This window comes from Diceros bicornis, chromosome 29 (genome assembly GCF_020826845.1).
Source record: "Diceros bicornis minor isolate mBicDic1 chromosome 29, mDicBic1.mat.cur, whole genome shotgun sequence".
Taxonomy (NCBI): domain Eukaryota; kingdom Metazoa; phylum Chordata; class Mammalia; order Perissodactyla; family Rhinocerotidae; genus Diceros; species Diceros bicornis.
Genome location: NC_080768.1, coordinates 17,169,852 through 17,189,833, shown reverse-complemented (window position 1 = coordinate 17,189,833; position 19,982 = coordinate 17,169,852). Strand labels below are relative to the sequence as shown.

The 19,982-nt window shown below is 38.7% G+C and overlaps 1 protein-coding gene across 1 annotated transcript in view; it reads left to right on the top strand.

The window, feature by feature from the left end:
• SORBS2 (sorbin and SH3 domain containing 2) overlaps positions 1 to 10,333 on the top strand; it is a 177,031-nt gene extending 166,698 nt beyond the window's left edge. The window contains 3 exon segments of the mRNA XM_058525010.1: positions 4,564 to 4,613; positions 8,482 to 8,588; positions 10,232 to 10,333. Coding sequence (XP_058380993.1) covers positions 4,564 to 4,613; positions 8,482 to 8,588; positions 10,232 to 10,293 — 219 coding nt within the window. The 3' untranslated portion in view covers positions 10,294 to 10,333.
• Positions 10,334 to 19,982: the final 9,649 nt, after the last annotated feature.

The following is a 19,982-nucleotide window of genomic DNA, read 5'->3' as shown; positions in this document are numbered from 1 at the left end:
TGCCTCTGCAGAAGCACAGATAAATAGATGGGTTTTCGATACCATCTAAGATAGGGAAGTATATATTTTACTGATACCAGAGATTCCAGGATATTTCAAACCAGTTTCCTTTATGATCAGTGGTTTGGGCTTTGGTTCTGGCTTTGAAAATTAGCGTGTGTTTAAAACCTGACTCATTTGTATCCACTTTTGACAACATTAAAAAATACACTAAAAAAGAAAAAGAAATGATGGTTACGTTGCCAAGGAAAAAGTTAAATATTTAAGATTTCATGAAAATAGTGTGCTGCTTCATTGGATTTTCTAATTTTTATTGTCCTCTTAAGACTCATCAAGGAAATACAAGCACGATATAAGTCTCACTCAAAATTTCCAGCACAGTGTCTGCAATGTGTTAACTTGAAAACCATCTTCTTAAGCTCACAGTCATGTGAGGCTCTCTGAAAGTCACAAATGTATATTGTTCTATATTCATCGCAAAACTGCTAAGAAGTTATGAGTAATAGAAATGCCTGAGCAGATAGTTAAAATAGAATGAACACAGACCAAAAATACTGGTGGCTGAAGAGAGATCCTCTCTCAAGAATTTAAAACGTGGGAAGGGAAAAACATGGTCAGAAAAACAGATGAATATCTATTCCACATCGCTCTGTGGTCTTTAAAACATCCTTTCAAAATGAATCCAGGCTGAAGGAACTTGGTGAGAACTGACCCAAGGCATAAACAACTTTCTGTGTGTTGCTGCAGCTGCTCACCATTAGGTGGCAATAGAGTGCAGATACGGTACAGATGGTTTTCTCAAGGTTTGTACCGGTACAGTTAGAACACCAGGGTGGAAAAGGCAAAAGATAGTCTCCTAAGATAATTGGCTTGAGTATCCACAGAGAACATAAATACTAGCCTAAAGGACAAAAGAAAGATGCTGACTTTAACCAACTTAGGCCATCTGTTCCATCATAGAAACCTTCTATGCAATAAAGAGTGCAAGTCAAATTATAATTCTGTTTCTTCCTTTTACCTATTTGTGATATTAAGAAATTATCTTTGAGTTTTGGTTTACTGATCTGCAAAATGAAATTGAATTATCACTATTGTTGTTTTTACATGACTGAGACACCTGAGAATTAACCGATAAATGTCAATTGTCACAGCTCTTTGACAACCGAATGTGTAAGGTTGATGATGGCACCTACACATAGGAGAGGAAATGTATTTGTGGAAATGTGGAGTCCTTTATGGATTCCCTGAAGGGGACAAGATCTTAATCTTCATCTTGTCCAACTCCTTGATGTTAGAGATAAGGAAGCCTGAGGTACATATCCAAGGTTATATAGTCAGTGCCAACACCAGAAAGATACAATTGTACCTTCATAAATAACTATTAATGCTGCTTACTCTATTGGCCAAATACTTTTAAAATAAATTAATTCAAATACTATAACTGGTCATCTTTCCTCAAAACTGGTTCCTAGTTATCCACATTGACATGGATGATTCCTGTTAAAAGTAATCTTACGAAAGTTCTAAAACTCACCATTGTAATAAATACACAACTTCTAATAAAAGCTGTGATAAATTCTGGCCTGAGTATATGAATAGCATAGAAAATTGGTGATTAAAAAAGGGAGTAGGGGAGGCCGACCCAGTGGCGCAAGCAGTTGAGTGCACGCGGTCGGCTACGGCAGCCCGGGGTTCGCCAGTTTGGATCCCGGGTGCGCACCGACGCACCGCTTGGCAGGCCATGCTGTGGTGGCGTCCCATATAGGGTGGAGGAAGACGGGCACAGATGTTGGCCCAGGGCCAGTCTTCCTCAGCCAAAAAAAATGAGCACTGACAGATGTTGACACAGGGCTGATCTTCCTCACCAAAACAAAAAAAAGGAGTGGCAGAGAGGTCCTTTTAAAGGATATGAAGGAAGAGAAAAGACATATTGGGAAAGATTGGTACAAGTGAGGACATTACTGGCTGGCACACCCAGGAACACAAGTTCTGGAGACGTAAAGGCCAGCGGAATTAAGGGAGCCATATGCTCTGGTGGTACTCTAGTGATAGCCCAGTTTTCATAATTGTCAAAGGGATGGTTCATTTAAATGATCAATGAGATGAGTTGAATTGAAGGAATTAAACTAGTTGAACTGTAATGACAATACCTAAAAGGTGCTATAGGGGTTTAAAAGTAGATTGTTCTATATTAATGAACAATCTGGTTTTTAAAGTTGTATTCACATTTTAACGTAAGGGAGCAATGAAATTAGATCAACTAGTTAGTTATTGGTCTAATGCCACCATGTGAAAATAAAACTTTTACTCAACTTAAAAATATTAGAATGGTTTAAGTAGGTGGAAATATGCTCGTCAATTTTAGAGCATAATGAAATTAATTTTACAAAACATTGTCTCTTAAGAACAAATAATATTTTCTCATTTATAACTTTATTACACACTGTTAATGGTGCTATGATTGTTTTTGTGAGAGAACAGTAGCCATCTTGGTATGTGATTTGAAATTAAAAATAAAATAAAAAATTTTAGATTTTTTTTAAGTTAGATTTGTATATATAGTATTTTTGAGTGACTAACACAAGCACTTTCAATATCATGTAACTTAAATGTATACTCTTTGGCCAGAAATTTTACTCCTGGAAATGTGTTCTAAGGACTAATTCAAAAGAAGAAAATAGCTCTTTGTATAAAAATATTTATAGCATTGTTATTTATACTCCTAAAAAAAGGCTACACCAATCTTAACTTCAAAAAAAAAAAAGAGAGAGAAATGGGTAAGAGAACTAAAAAACATATATACACATATGTGAAGGACTATTATTCTGCAATGATTTAAAATGAAAAAGACTGAGAAAAGAAAACTGGAAAATTATTACAAAATATTAATAGCAATTGATATATACAAATCTTATTCTGCATGAAAGTTACATATATATGATTGGATGAGAACTTGAAGAAATATAATAGAATATAGGCTTATGGATGACTTATATTTACCTTTTTTTATATATTTAAATTGATTTAATAATATGTTGAATTAAATGACCTTAAAAATTGCTGGAAAACGGTTTAGTCTTAATTATTCTTAAAATAGTATATTTTATATTTTTAATAATAGATACACTGTTAGTAATCTTACATTGATTAATAAGCATAAAGTATTATACACTCTTAAGTCATACCTGTCCAATAATTTTTATCCACTCTTTAGTCTTAAATTTATGTATTCCATGGACAGATTGTTGAGTGGAATTTCTAAGAATACTGTTAATAAGCACTTCATCAAGGAGATTCAAAGTTTAAAGTTTTAGTACCATAAATATCTAGTCTTCTTATTCTAGATAGACAGCTTGAGAGGAGTAAATAAAGAATTTAGGAATGGAGCAGATTGTGGACTTAGAGATTGAAGGGAACTCCAGAGCTCCCCATCCAATCTTGGACCAGTGGGTTTTGTATGGACAATTTGCAGTGGGGGAAGTTCCCAGCCTGTTAGTAATCTGCTCATAACTCTGAGATCCAGAAATGGGCCCTGAGATCTAAAGACATCTAATAACTAATTCAGTTATCATCCAAGAGTCACTTTTATAATTGCCCCACAAACTGATTTATCTCATTTCACCATATAGCCATCATTTAGAAGAGAATGCTTTTGAAATGTGTTGTGAATGAATTGAAATGCTTTTTTTCCCCTAAGAGGTAACATTTAGGTAGTCAGTATAAACTACACTGAGTTTACATATTCAGCAAATGTGTTAACTTTCATTCACTGCAATATTTATGTGGATGTATGGGATGCTAAGGCTGGTCATTTCCAATATTATAAGTATCTATTACAGATACTGGTCTTGATGCTTAGTTTAAAAAGAAAGGAAACTCTTTTGAGAGTTCAGTGCACTGGGAATTTCTACCAATATTTCTCTTCTAAGGTAAAATGTTACATGTTACCTGGACATTGTTTGTTAAATTCTATTTAAAGTTCTCTGTTTTCACTTTTTAAATATGCATGTGTTTTCTCTACATTGAAAACAGAGAATGTTAATTCAAATGTAGCATGGTATGTCTGCCTATTGATATTCTCATCTGTGTTGTATGTGAAAATGTTGTCTGTGAAGGGAAAGTATATTGGAATGAATGTGGATACTTTGCTGTTAGACTAAATGTGGTTTATTTTCTGCTTGTTTGAGAAATCACTGAAGAATAAGTTTGTATGAAGGTGTCCAGACTTCCCATTCTGGTGGTTTGGTGTCTATGTTCTTGCCATATTCCTGGCCTTTGAAAAATCAATGGGACTAAACTCTTTTCCTTAAAGCTTGAGCTGGCTAGATTGTAGATGTGTTCAAAACATTTGAACCTTGGTTATTTTGATTTAATTCAAAGCACCCTTCAAAATATTTTAATTATTAATCCTGCAGAAACCCTTTTTTTGGTTTTCTTTCTTCCTCTTGGTTTTTTACAACAGGAAATATTAAATGTCAAGAAAAGTACCATGCCATTATCCAAATTATCTTTTAATTAGTACCAGTTTAAACATTGATTACATTGAAAATCATTTCATTTCAGCCACAGCGTCCTGTGTTTACTCATGAAAACATTCAAGTTGGGGGGGAACCGTAAGTATTCTTCTTGTCTTCTAAATTCAACACTAACCTGAACCCACAAAATGGACAACTGACATACCAAAAGAGAGGATGGTACAGCTTTGCATGTGAAAGAAATCAAAGTAACTAACACGAGACCTCCTAGATGAAGAGAAATTGCAATAGTCTCCACTTTTCATAACGGAGAGCAGAAGCTAATTTTAAAAAGACACCCATGATTTTGTGGCAAAGACTGTAATTTATGCACTAGAAAAACCTTCCAAACCTGCATTGAGTCCTCAGATTTATGAATCTGTCTCCCTCTGTTCTACTCATCGTGTAGATTCTAGTAACTACAGCTTCAAAGACACAAAAAATGTTCCAACACTGTTTTTATATGTATTTGGAGACCAGGAGAATGTAAAAGTAGACCTAAAGTGATAAGTTAGTGACATAATTCCAAAGTTACGTTCTTAGAAGGCTCTTTGAAAATGGCAGTATTAAAACAGTCACTGTCATTCAGTTAAATGCCTCTTCACACTTTCAGATTCCCTCTCCTTTCTGATACGTAAGTCAAATCAACTTGAAGATGTCACATATTGTCTTTAAGATTCTCTTTTTTGGTGTGTCTTTTTCTGCTCTGTTTTGCCCATGAGAGGTGTTCAGAGGTTATCTCTTTCCTATTGGCTCCTGCCTATTTCTGTGAGTCAGGTGCTAGACCCCTGGGAAGGAGCATTTATAGAACTAAATCATGTCAGGCATACCTGAGCGCACGCAGTGAGCCACCCAATCTCTGTTCACCTGGAACACAGCAGCCAGGAGGGCCTGGCCTGTGGCCTGGTGACTTCATCACCCTCGTCTCCCTCCTCACTCCTCATAGCCCTGGCACTTAGCTAAAAGCATGCTCTTCAGAAACCAGCTCCCACCTGAGACTGGCTCTCACTGAGTACAGCCGGAAAGGTGTTCTTGTTAAGGAAAAACCTGTATCATGAAATGAGCAGGTCGGAAGTAAGAATCATTTAAAATTTCCTTTAATTTGAAAAACTTTAGATATGACTTGTAATTCTAAAGTTTTGATTTGTTTTCTTATTTATGCAAGCAATGATAGGATCATATCACAAGAAATAAATTCCAGGGATGTTTAGGTTTATTGCATTACCAACACATTATATTAAGCAGCTTGTAAGGAGTTTCTGAGTTAATAGGTATGTTATATTACACTGTTTCATGGAATATGGAGTTAACACCTCCAATCGTGGTCACTTGAGTGTTTATGAAGCCACAGAGCTCACAGGTGGCAGAAGGCACATTTTCAACATCTTGCTTTGGACATTATAAAACATTCTTTATTAAATTTCTATTTGATTACAACCCCAATTCGGGGGATTAGAGGGTGTCACTTAATCTCTTTCATTTAAAAAAGTAGATTTTGAGTGAAAATAAAAACATAATGTTATAATGTCTCTGCCATTCAGAATTACGGTAAAATATGTTCCAGAGAAAGTTGCAAGTTACAGAGAGAGCTTCCCGTTTGGCTGAGCCTTTCCTATTTAAACGACAAATTTCTTTGGGAGGCATCCTGACCCCACCACCATCATTCATCTCACCAACACATCTTTCAAAACAGCATTTTTAATTGTAATCCAACTGCATTTCCTGTCATGCAACGCTAATTTTGAGAGCCAACAGAGGCAGGAGGATTTCCGGAAAGTTTGTTTATGTTTCCAAGAAACTCCCTTTTTTTTTTTCTGGTCTAATTAAACCAGAATGGTAAGTAACTTTTGACAAGCACACTGGCTTTTGTCATACCAAAGTGAAGTAGAAGTTCGTGCCAATTTGGGGTTTTTAGCTCTTGGGACCTTGAGATTCTTCAAGCAGCTGGGGTTTGTGGCCTTATATAGGCCTGTCTCTGTAAGTGGTTAGGGATGTGCCGGGTGGAGGCAGAAGCCGTAAAAACTGGATCAGAGAATCAGTGTTTCCCAAAGTGAGAGATGCAGTGCATGCCCATTGAATTAGCAGCCCAGCGATGACTCGCTCCCTCAAACGTGACGTTGGAAAAGGAATGATGGTGACATCAACTTTCTCCATGGAGATACCAAAGATACCATCAAATCTTGATGAAATCAAATTCTTGAAATTGATTGAAATCAATTTCTTGAAGCAAACAGCAAAATAATTGGACTACTCCAAGCAGGGCTGGCCCCGTGCAAACATCCAGATTAACTAATGTTGGCATTCAATGCTTCCCTGTCTTTTTCACCACTGCTCTGGGATTCTGGCTACCTGTCTCTGCCTTTCCCCACAGTCAGAATCCTTTCTCAACAAAAGACCTGAGAAGCCCAATCTCAAAAGAGTACAAGTGGCTGAAAAGGTTTACTAGGAGGACAAAATATTAATGGGAAGAAATCTCTAATGTTGGAATTTCAGGCTTTCGTACCAGGCCAGGGAGAATAATGTTTTCTAGGAGAGGGTGTTAGGCACCACATATTACTAGCTCTTTCTCAGACACCCCCCAACCCCACAAAGCCAACTTTATCCAGGTCCTCCAGTGTGAAAAAGTTCACGGATGCCAAGGGAAGCCGAATAGAACTGTGTCCCTGATTTATGACATGATGTTTGAGTTCAAGTGATAGAATAGTTTTGTTCTGCCAAAATATGATCTGTTGACTGAAGTAATTAGAAATAAATCATTCTTGTTCCTGAGCAGTATTCAATATTATCAATCTTTTAAAATTGGCTTTAAAAAATCTAAAGTGACTTTAAATGTGATTCGCACTTTCTTACATGGGCAGAATTACAAAACTGTTATGAAAGGCAGCAGAAACAAATTCACTGATTTTTTAAAATCTCCCTCACAGTACTGGTAACATTTTAGTCGTAATATGAAGTTTTCATATTAATTGCGTATCAAACACTTCCTGACCTCCTCAGCTGCTAGAATGTGTGTCTTCGCTTTCCAAAATGCCAGTTCATGTTAACACACATTAGAATACATGTTCTTTTATTACCACAAATTCAACGCCTGAATTCGTGACTGATCAATGTCAATAAAATATGTGCTCTCAAAGAATTCAGACAGAAAAAGGAAAGTGGCAGCATTCTATCAGTAATTCTTTTTTATATAAAATTATTTCTAGAGAGAGTTTTTACATTAAACACATTTTCTCCAGGACCCATTTTAAAAAGGAACCTGTGTCCATAATCTACTGTTTGAAATTGTCTCAGTGATAACTGAGCATAGAATCCATCCATTTGATTTCATAGGTGAATTACATCAGATTTTCAAATTCCAAATCTTCAGAAAACACTGATTCAAACTATGAAACTAAACTGCTTTAAAGAATTCCTCTTGGTGAAAAAATAACCTTCTCTTTTATAGCAATTCCCATATAGTGGTTTAGAAGACATGTATCTGAGACATTTTGTACATCTCAATTTAGAATCATTTGAAAATCCAACTTGCAAGCCTCAATTCTTTGCTTCTGATTATGACTAGCTAAAACTATAATTCCTCCTTGTTTTTAAATAGCTGAATAATGCACTTATCACTTCTTTTATATTCTGTCCTGTTATTTAATGTCTGAATGATATTTATGACTGGGCAATTGAAATTCGAGTCTGATTAATAAAAGTTAAAGTGTTTTAATCCAACTCATGGATGTTACAGTCTTCCATGACTACTCCTCATGGTAGTTTTGAAATGCTGTTAGAGTGGTCTAATACCTGTGAAAGTCTAAATATGTCTATTTACTTTACATGCTCACCAGAGACTTACATTGCCTAATTTAAAATGTTAATAACAATAGAAATGGTAAAAGTAAGATGAATATTGTACTGTCTTGTATAGTTTCACAAAGGTGTAAAGATTTTTTTTTAAACGCATCCGTTTCTCCTGTTTAAGGTTTCAGGCTCTGTATAACTATACGCCTAGGAACGAAGATGAGCTGGAGCTCAGAGAAAGTGATGTCATTGATGTGATGGAAAAATGTGATGACGGGTGGTTCGTGGGTATGTGTACCTTTCCTTTCAGACACATTCGGCCATTGTATAATTTGCTTGTGTTTGCTCAATTGGCATGGTTTGGTGCCATAGCCAAGCTTTCTTTGATGTCATAATGCCTCTGATCTTTCATTCATATGCCCAAGGCAACTTTATTTTTAATATAGTTTAGTAGGTACTGCTCCACGTGTATGTGATTTTCCACTAGTTTTATTTCCAATTCAACTGAAAGAAGAAAATTTCTTTAAATAGCACCAACCAGGAAAGACTGAGACTTAAGAACAACAACAATGTTCCCTAGATAAGAAATATTAATACTATGATCAGTGGAGAATGTTGGTTGTCAGCAGTGAGGATCTAATTTGAGAAAATGAGAGGAGGTGAGCAACTCCCCCGTTTACTAGGTCTGATGGAGTTACCCTAAAAGTCCAGTGATTCACTTGAGCTTTGATTTGTGGTAGAAGTAGCGAGAAATTCCATTCTTACCACTTAAAAGAGAATCCTATTCTCACCAGCTTAAAAGAAGACTAGAGGTTTTCTGAGAAAACATTTGTAGACAAGCATTTCATTCAACAGGACACAGAGGAAAGAGGTAAAGAAATAAAGGCATAGGAGGATGGAGGAGACGAAAGATGAGTTAATGAGGGCTTTCTATAGATAGGCAATCAATGGAGAAATAATAAAAGAATGAAGGCCACAGTTGCAGCCACAAGCCTCTACCTCTGTTTATGTTAATTCCCCATTTAGAAGAAAATAAAATGGCTTACCTACACAGAAAAAAGAAAATCAATCATCAAACCAGGACAGTAAGTTCCAGAGCATAAATGAGAAACAGAACTTAGAAACCCCATTCACTCTATTTGAGCTGGAAATTCTAAGGAAGAATTTAGTGCACTAACTTTTACAAAAAATTTCAAAGGAATTATATTATTTGAAACCAAAGGCAATCATAATGATGGCCATGTGTGCATTTGGTTCCACTTTTCATGTTAGAAGCCATGACCGATGACAGAACCCCCCGGCCGCAAATAGTGTGGGTCTTTTTCTTTCTTTAGTGACTTTTTAATTTGTTCAAATTTTCTATATTTTATGAAGGACAAATGAATGCAAATGAATGGTGTGGCATTCAGTGTGACCTTCTATGAGATAATAAAACTGGATAGGGACAGTGTCCCTGATAATGCTTTAATGTTACACCTGTGTTGAGGAGATGTGACACCTTTTGCTCACCGAACCCAGCCTTGCTGTTGTGTGTTTCCAGTCCATCCTATCACACTACTAGCCTCGTCCTTATTTGGAAGATTGGATTTGAAGTTGTCACTTCTCAAATGCTGTTCCTCTTCCTTTGGGGAGCCGGTGCCACCACCCGCCTCCTCAGCAGGATTGGCTTTCCCTTCAGAGTGGAAGGCTGAGCGTTTCGGGTTAGCCTGATGTGATGGAAGCCGGCATGTAAGCTTCAGAGGCGATGAAGGCATCAGGCAGGACAGACTGCTTACTCTGTCTTCCTCTTGTCTTAAAGTGAGCTCTCTTCCCTTCCAAACCCTGCTGGGCTTGCTCTCTTAGTGAAGCCTTGTAAGTGAGCAGTTTTCAAGCCCACAAATATGGACTGATGTTTCATTGTTGTTAATTTCACTTATTGCTTCTGTTTTCAGGAACCTCAAGGAGAACCAAATTCTTTGGTACTTTTCCAGGAAACTATGTCAAGAGACTGTGAATCACTCTCCCCCTTTATTTATGCTGACTTTCAGCACCACATCTGCCTGAAAGATCCCCGCAGCCCTCCCGCTGTCCTGCCTCCTGGTTTCCAATAGAAGTCACCCACTAACACCATCTCCACCTGCCACCAAACCACCAGCAAAGTGACTGTCCCTGCCGAGCCTCGGGGAGATTGGCAGACTTGCTTCCGTGTGAAAGTGCATATTCCTGCTTTCTGCTCTAAACTTTGAAAAGTCGATGTGAGGGATCAGAAAGAAAATCATTATACTTAAAAAGGGTTAAGTATTTGAGGCAAAAAAGGAAAATGTCTCAAGGAGGCTCTCTGGTCCCCTTTGAAAGATGCTCTCCCCTCAGGCAACCAGAAAATCATTTATTACTAAATGCTGTGGTTTGCATTTTCACATTCTGAGCTTGGCAGTCCATTTTTCTTTCACGAGTTTGCCTAGTGTCCTGGTTTACACGATATGACAACTGTACTTCAGCTATCGTTTGCCTGCACTTATATGTTGTAATATGCACAGTGATTACAAAATCTAAAGCAAGAGTAGGAAAGTTAATTCGAATGAGTGTGATTTTGTTGATTGAATGTGAGGTTTCAAATAGGAGTCTTTTTTCCTGCAGTTTTTTTTGTACTTTTTAGAAGTGCAAAATAGTAAGTGAATAAGAGCCTTTGGTCATAATCACGAGAATATAAGCGGTTTAGCTAGACTACAAAAAAAAAACTATTGTGTTGTAAAGTTGCATTGTTATTTTATATTAAAATGTAATAATCAGCATCATGAACAATGAGCTCTTAGTGTTTTATTTATCTGATAAAATTTTAATAAAAGCAGTGTTAGTGAGAGGTGCAAGGAATTATTCTAACATAGACACTTGAAAATATCTGTAAGCAATATTCATAGGTAAGATTTCACTGTGTGTACATACATACATTTGAGATTGTGTGAGAACAGACAATCCATATGGTATGTTGTACATTTTATGGAAATGTAAAAGAATCCCACACATTATTTTATAGAAATAGAGTACTTCGGAAGCATCACAAGTATTAAGGCTGGTTTTAGCAAGGATTATGATCAATACAGTTATTTTTACTATGATAATTATTTTTCTTCTATGGAACTCAGAATCCTGGCTACATTTGAGGGCAGGAATATGTTGAGCCTGATTTTCCTGGTGTGTGTAAAATATTTCCTTGGAATAAACTAGGCACTTTTTAGAGGCAATGTAAATCATTCAGGTTATATTTTCTGCTCTGAAGTAGAAACTTACAAAATGATATTGGGACCTGAAAGATTTAACGTGGTTAACAGCGCCTGAGTTACACACACCCTGAGAACTAGCTTTGTATTTCTTATGACTTTGCGTAAGAACTCTTCATATTTGGATCTTGAGCACCTTACAGATAAAACTTTTTATGGCATTTCTTCTGTGGACAGTGATCGATCTTTTCACAACATACGTAGACTCTAGAATTTTGTACATATGTTTGCTCTTTTTTTGTACAGACTGTTTAGTTGTTGAGAAAACAGGGGAATTTCCTAATTTGGTCTTTATCCTTCACTTAAACTAAGCTAAAACACTTTCAGCAGATTATCCTTCACATATCCCACAGATCATAAACCCACCTTGATAGTGCGATTCTGTAAGATAGCATTTATGCAAAAGTTTAAGAACCTAAAAGATCTCAGCAGCCAAACTGAAATGTACATAAATATTGATTACAGAGGAATTTCATTAGGAAGGAAGTAAAGAAACATCTTTGATCAGCCTACCTTGATTGCTGTCAAGTTCACAATCAGCTTTATATTTTAAAGGCTTTGGGTTTGAAATTAGGTCAACTGCATGCAGCTTCGCTGATAAATGGACAATTATCTTTGATGCCGTTAATGAGAAAAGACTTCAATATCTGTTGCCTGTCACATTTAAGAAAAATTACTGTTTCTACTCTCTGTATCTGATTTTAAAAGGAAAAATATTCATACCTGCCTTTCAGGTCATTGACTTTGAATTCTTACAAGCAAAGGTCATTGTGTTTTTCTTGAATAGACATCTAATAAATTTCGCTTGGAAGTATACTTCAGTTTTTCTTCTTGACATTTATCCTTAAGTGAATTGTGTATTTTATCCCAATATGCTAGATAAACTAAGAGAAAAACATTCATTCTGTGTTCTCTTGACATACAAATGGAGAAAAGATGTATCCACATCAGCTCAGAGAAGAAATATTTTTTTAAACCCACCACTGAAACTCATTAGTAAATACTTTTTGGCTAAAAATTGCTCTTCAGCTAAAATAACACATTTTAAAATATTTCTTCCCCCGGAACAGATATTTTTCCAAGGAGAAGTTAATTACAAGAAGTTGTAAGCACTTTCCCAATTCAACTGTCTTAAATTTTAAAATCCTTGTCCTAAACAGCTTTATCGTCATTGGCATGGCAGACTCTGGTGACACCCACAGCTTTCAATGCATTTCAAATCACGTGCTACAGTTGGGTGTCATTCCTTTTTCTCACACGAAGAGTAGATAGCTCTCCTAGTTGGATCCTTGGTAACATACCTTGGTCTCTTCTGGATCTATGTGTTTCAACCCTCTTCCATATCTGTCTCTCACATATTCAGAAAGACGTCCATTCCTCGGTCGGCAATTCAGTTATCAGAGATAACTGAATTGTCATGTTGCTTCACATTAATACCAACCCTGATCCCCTCTATTCCATTGGATAATATCCACTATATGTTAGCTTTCCACTAAAATGTGTTCCCTTTGTGTGAAGAATATGCCCCACAACATTCTTTTGTTCCTGTTTTCATCAGAGCATTTGTGGCTAATTTAACTAGGTAAATCTGAATTGATAAAATTCAGGATGCTTGTTTGTGTATTCAGAGGTTGCTTGCCATCGCTCTCTTCAAGTCAATCTGCCGCCAAATGATTGGCCCTCTAAAAATGTAAGTCTGATTTTAAAAACACGTGCATCCAAATCTGGATTTCCTTGTCCCACCTGAGCATTAATCACTTTGCTTCACTGCAAAATCTGCTGAGGTGCAGCAGCCGCCTCGTCCAAGCCCTGAGCTCGGGAATCCCTAAAGTTCTGCAGTTTGCCCAGGCTTCTGTCACAGCCAGCCAGGCACTGCTGTGGGGTCTGGAGCAGCTGCAGCCATCCTTCGACCTTCCTGCCATGCTTCCTCATTGTGGATGCCAGGATCCTGGATGGAATACTGTATTATTTGTTGCTTCAGAATTTTTTAATGCTTAGTAACCTATTTTACTTGATTTTATGTCAATGCACACTCATCATTATACACCAAGAATGACTTAATGCATCTCATTTATGCCACTGAAAGCCCCTGTGGTAGATGGAGTAAGATCGTTGTTGTGAACCCCGTACAGCGAGGCTCCTAACGCACTGTCTCTACTCATCGGTCTCCATCTGCTGTGGACTCACATCTCTGCACTAACTGGCCATCCAGGTCAGTGGAAGGGCGGCAGGGGGGGACGCTCTGATATTTTATGTGCCAAATTTTAATCCCTCCTTTAGCTAGACCCTGACTAAAACAGGCATGTCTATTTCTTATTTGACGGAAAGCAGAAAGAACCTGTTGGGGTAACTGTTTCCATGACCATTCACTGCTTGACTTCTCTGCGTAGGTGGTCAGTCTGTGTGGCCTGTTAATTTCTTCCTACTGTTTTCCAGATTTCGGCCACAAAAGAAGATATTTTTTAAAGAGTCATTTGATCAAATAGACTATGCCCTCTGTCAGCTTCCAAGAGCCTGTTTATTTAAAGATTTAATTATTTCATCCTTGTCTCCAAATTGTAACCAACAGTTGTTTATGTATCAATTATGATTTCAAATTATTTACTTGTCATGGATGATTGGGTCAGAGCACAAGCAGAGATTGGCATTATTAATAAACGGTCAACACCAGAGATTGACAAACTATGGCCTATGGACAAAATTTCAGCCTGCTACCTGTTTTTTATGGCCTACAAGTTAAGAATGGTTTGTACAGAGCCGGCCCCGTGGCTTAGCAGTTAAGTGCACATGCTCTGCTACTGGCGGCCCGGGTTCGGATCCCGGGCGCCCACTGACGCACCGCTTCTCCGGCCATGCTGAGGCCGTGTCCCACATACAGCAACTAGAAGGATGTGCAGCTATGACATACAACTATCTACTGGGGCTTTGGGGAAAAAAAAGGAGGAGGATGGGCAATAGATGTTAGCTCAGAGCTGGTCTTCCTCAGCAAAAAGAGGAGGATTAGCACGGATGTTAGCTCAGGGCTGATCTTCCTCACAAAACAAACAAACAAATAAATAAATAAATAAATAAATAAACAAATAAAACTGTTTAAAAAAAAAAGAATGGTTTGTACAGATAAACACTGGCAATCAATTTGATGATAGCGAACACTAACTTAGAACTCCAATTAAGTGAAATGACTCCCCCAAAAAAGAATCCTTTTCTTTTCACTGGTAGATCTATATTAGAAAAACTTTACCCTATTATTATATCTTGAATTTCGTGAATAAGAAATTGGTGGAAATTTACTCTCTCTTCGTTATGTAAGTATGTACATAATATCCTCAATTTGCCTCCTGGCCCAAAAAAACCTAAAATATTTACTATCCCTTCCTTCACATAAAAAGCCTGTGAACCCCTGATCTATGCTAATTGTCAGCATCAAGCCTGGAAACTGACTAGGGGGAAAGGAATATTGAATGTCTGCAATATACCAGATGGTAATTTACATGTGTTGGGTGTCTTTATCCCCACGACCAGTCTAAGAGGAAATCTGCTTTGTGCTCGCTTTATAGATGAGGAAGCTGGGGCTCTGAGAAGGTAATGCAAAAATATGTGACAGAAGGCCCAGCCCAGTGGCGTAGTGGTTAAGTTCACGTGCTCTACTTCGGCGGCCCATTGTTCGTGGGTTTGGATCCCAGGTGCAGACCTACACACTGCTTATCAAGCCATGCTATGGTAGGCATCCCACATATAAAGTAGAAGAAGATGGGCATGGATGTTAGCCCAGGGCCAATCTTCTGCAGCAAAAAAAAAAAAGAGGAGGGTTGGCAACAGATGTTAGCTCAGGGCTAATTTTCCTCACCAAAAAAAAAAAAAAAAGTGACAGAAATTAGATTCAGAATTTGGTGTGTCCCTCTCCCATGCCTGTATTCTTTGTTCTAAACCACCCAAGCTTGGTGCTAAACACACTGTTGATCAAACTGTGCGCTCAGAGTTAAACAGCCACATCCATTTACCTCCTTCTTTCCCCACCATTCTCAGAAACTGCCATATGAACAGTCAGCCATTCATAACAGCATCTTGCTGTGCACAGGATGACAAGAAAGAGATGCACGCTCAGTCCAGCCCAACAGAGTTTCCCTGACGAAAGCTAACTTCGGTTTCTAAAGCACGCAGTAATCACTGAGGATAGCACTTCAGTTATTGACATGTTTTAACTGACATTAACTGACATGAGCCTGCCTGTGAGCTGTGATGCGTTAGGCCCTGGAGGCTGTTGCCTGTGAGCCAGCTCAGCAGCTCGTGATGTTCAGAAGTGCTTGGTATTGTCGAGCCGCCTGGAGACAGGCGAGCTCTAGGAACACAGTGTGCTTGCTGGACGTCTTTTCAATTTACAAAGCCCCAGATACACTAGCCATTCTCTGCTGGATGACTCGCTGAGTGAGCCTTAGCTCACTGCTAAATTCGGCCCCTCCAGAGCTCGGGAAAGTTCCATCTGAGCTCATGCACGTACATATATCTTGACCCAAAAAACTTTCAGTACAAGACAGAAATCTGCCTAGCAAATCTTCACCTGTTCCTTTGGGGTTTCTTGTTTCATCCTTTTCCCTAAAATATGATGAATGACTCAGTTGTCACAGTGTCTTCCAAAAATACGTGCCATTTCACACAAAACTCTTGTTACTGTTAACAACACCAGTGTCACCATTAACAACACCAGTTTCAAATCTTGCACTGATTTTATGGAAAGCTTAAGAATGACTTTTGTGTGTGTGTGTGTGTGGAAGATTAGCCCTGAGCTAACATCGGTTGCCAATCCTTCTCTTTTTGCTGAGGAAGATTGGCCCTGGGCTAACATCTGTGCCCATCTTCCTCTATTTTGTATGTGGGACGCTGCCACAGCATGGCTTGACAAGCAGTGCGTAGGTCCACTCCCAGGATCCAAACCCACGAACCCCAGGCTACCGAAGCCTAGTACACATAACCGCTATGCCACCGGGCCAGCCCCAAAAATGACTTTCTAAAGCATTTTTTCTTTTTTAATTACACAAGCAACAGATGCTTATTGTAGGAAAAACTAGAAAGTATAAATGAGCAAAAGGAGGAAACATAGAATTACTACCAGTCTAGAACATATCCCTCCAGAGTGTGTCCCTGCACATGCGTGTGTGCGTGTGTGTGTAGTATGCAGGCAAAAGCAGGATACTTTTGTACTGAACTGAAGTTTTATAATCCGCACTTAATACCTAGCAGGACTCTGAAAAAAAGTACATAAATGATGTTTTCAAGTCAGTTTGACATTACCGAAGTTTATAAAAAGATTAAGGAAAAGTCAAAGTCAATCCCCAGGATTCATGAATATGCAATTAATTCAAAAACCAAGGAGCGGGAATTACAGAATTGCCACTAGGCTAGAAAATCCGTTGCAATCTGAGGAATTAATAGAGGAAGGAAACACAAGATGAAGAGAGAAAACAAACAATATTTATTATCTCCCTATCCTAAGCCACCATGTGCATTAGACATTTTTACAGCTAAGGAGTGGCTAAAGGAAGAAAGATATTAAATTGAGAAATACGTAAACTGCAGAGCGGCTGGACGCAACATTGAAACCACCCTGGGGGGTAGCAAAGTGCACAAGTTTTGAATCAAGACTGAAAGAATAGACAATAATTTATTTTGAAAGTAGATATATTCCAGAAAAGTTAGATCTAAAAGATTTTAATAACGTACCAGCACAGTGCTTCTCACCCAGGTTGATTTTGCCCCTCCCACAGGGGGCATTAGGCAATGTATGGAGATATTTTGGGTTGTCACAACTGCGAGGTGCTATTGGCATCTAGTGTGTAGAGGTCAGGGATGCTGCTAACTTCCCCCAATACACAGGACAGTCCTCACAACGAAGAATTACCCAGCCCAAAATGTCTGTAGTGCTGAGGTTCAGAACCCCTGCCCCAGGGGAACTCATCCTACTTAGGAGAATCACATGGTAAATCATTTTATTAATGATTTTTTAAAATCCAGAGTTAAATAGCTGAGCACCATAGCCCTAATGGTCTCTATATTCTGCCCTACGGCTGGCAGATTCAGATCCTTTGGCAGAAAGCACTCCCTCATCCCAAATTCTGGAGGGAAGAATAAATACGTGTGAGAAGGAGTAAGATAATAGGTGAGGTTTGATGAGGTGCTAACCAAACAAGTCCTTATAGATAAACATGAATCTGTGGAAAAGCTCCTTGGGCAAAACGGCCACCATGAAAGCATCTGTGTCTGACGCTCAAGCCAGTCTAGAGCAGAGTCTGGTCTCTCCTACAGCGGATCTCAGAGACAGTGTAGTGTGTCAAGGGCCAGTGTGTGAGGTAAGATGAGTTCAGTTATTGGTAAGCTGTTCATAGGTCACACGGATGGTGGAGACGCCCCCTCCTTCCAGAAGACATGCAGACCACAGGGAACTCATGACAAGGCTAGCCTGGGCTCCTTGTGAGAACCTTGACTATGCCACCTCCTTACGCTTAACTTGGGGCATCCAATTGTGTCTCTCTAATCATTCCCACCATCTGCAATATGAGAGTCACACCTATGTTCCTAGTGAATAAAAGAGGGGGAATATTCTCATCTCTAGTCTACATCTACAGTAATAGCAACTGTGTGTTTCAATACAAAACCAAGAGCTCAGTCCTTGTTATGGCTGAATTGTATCCCCCCAAATTCATATGTGTAGGTCCTAACCCCCAGTACCTCAGAATGTGACTGTATTTGGAAGTAGGGCTTTTAAAGAAGCAATTCAGGTAAAATGAAATCATATGGGTGGGCCCTAATCCAATGTGACTGGTGTCCTTATGTGAAGGGGAGATTAGGACACAGACATGCACAGAGGGAAGACCATGTGAAGACACAGGGAAAAGACGGCCATCTACAAGCCTAGGAGAGAGGCCTCCAGAAGAAACCAAACCTGCTGACACCTTGATCTTGGACTTCTAGCCTCCAGAACTGTGAGACAATACATTTCTGTTGTTTAAGTCGCCAAGTCTGTGGTCCTTTATGATGGCAGCCCTAGGAAAATACTACAGTCCTTCTCTCAGGACCACTCATCTCCACCCACTCCTTCTCCACTCCCCAGTTCTCAGTGGGTGATAAAAAATGCAAAAGAAATATCTTGCTCCAGAAGGTGGCAACAACTGAAATTACCCCTTCTCCTAACCCTGTCCTTAATGTGGGATTTGCATATAAAATCAAGGTATAGCAAGGGATAATTGTTGAGTGGTTCAGCTTTGCCTTCACAGAGAGGAGACCCCTCTCCCCTACGTGTGTGCACACACACACACACACACGCACATAAAGCCACCGCAACAAAAAATAACCAGTGGTATATTAAGTAATGCAGGAAAAAAAATCTAGGTCCCCAGCAGGTAAAACTTTAGCAAGGTCTTCTTACTCATTGTTAATTACCCACAAACTTGCATAGACTAGGAAACCCACCATCGAGTCACCCAACAGCAGAGGCTCCGTCTGAGTCTATAGCAGTATCCCTCACAGGGAGATGAATCCCTATCTTTGATCTTAACTTTCTCCATTGTCTTTTACATGTCTGCATATTAATCAAAGCCTGATGAATATCTCCAGTGAGTTTGGAAGGTTCAGAAATAAAATACTTTATGGAGTCTTAGGTCACTGAACAATATTTTACTGAATCTTTAGAACATAGGACTAGGTATTGAAGCACCATCTCCTTTTGACAAATTTGCTGAATTCATCTTGGTGGTTGAAGCTCTCTGTATGGGGTCTATTGAGAGCTATCCAAAGCCTTTCATGTCTCCACTGGCTCCAGGAATTTCTGGATTATTCTCTGGTTAACCTTTTGGAACTCTGGGTCCTCAAGTTTTGCCAGGGCTGTTTCCATGATGGCTACACTCTCAATGGTAGGCTCAGCAAGAGTCTAGATTATAATTGCACACCTTGAAAAGGGTGAGCTGAGGAGGCAAAAATGAAACAGGAAATGGATACCTGGCTCTCTTTAGTTGATGCCTCAGGCCCTTAGACTCTTTTGAGATCTCTAGTTGGCACCCAATTCCACAAGACCAGACAACTTGATCTACTTTGTTTCACCATATGTTCTCAATCATTTGCTTCAAGAAGTCATCTCAAATACACAGTCATAAAAGCCTCCAAAGGAAGTGTCAGCAGTCTGCTAGGATCCCTTCCACAAGGGCCGGAGGATGACATTGAAAAATTCAATTAACGGCGTTCACCACTGAGTATATAAATACATACATCATATTTATAAAGATATATATATATAATCTTTATGGGAAGTGTTAAATATGAAAAGATAGAGAATGAAAGCTAAATATAGCAGAAGTTGTTCATTGGATAATCACGAAATATCAATGGTTTTCTTTAGGGCGCAAGGATTGGTAAGGCCAGGATGAGGAATAATCTC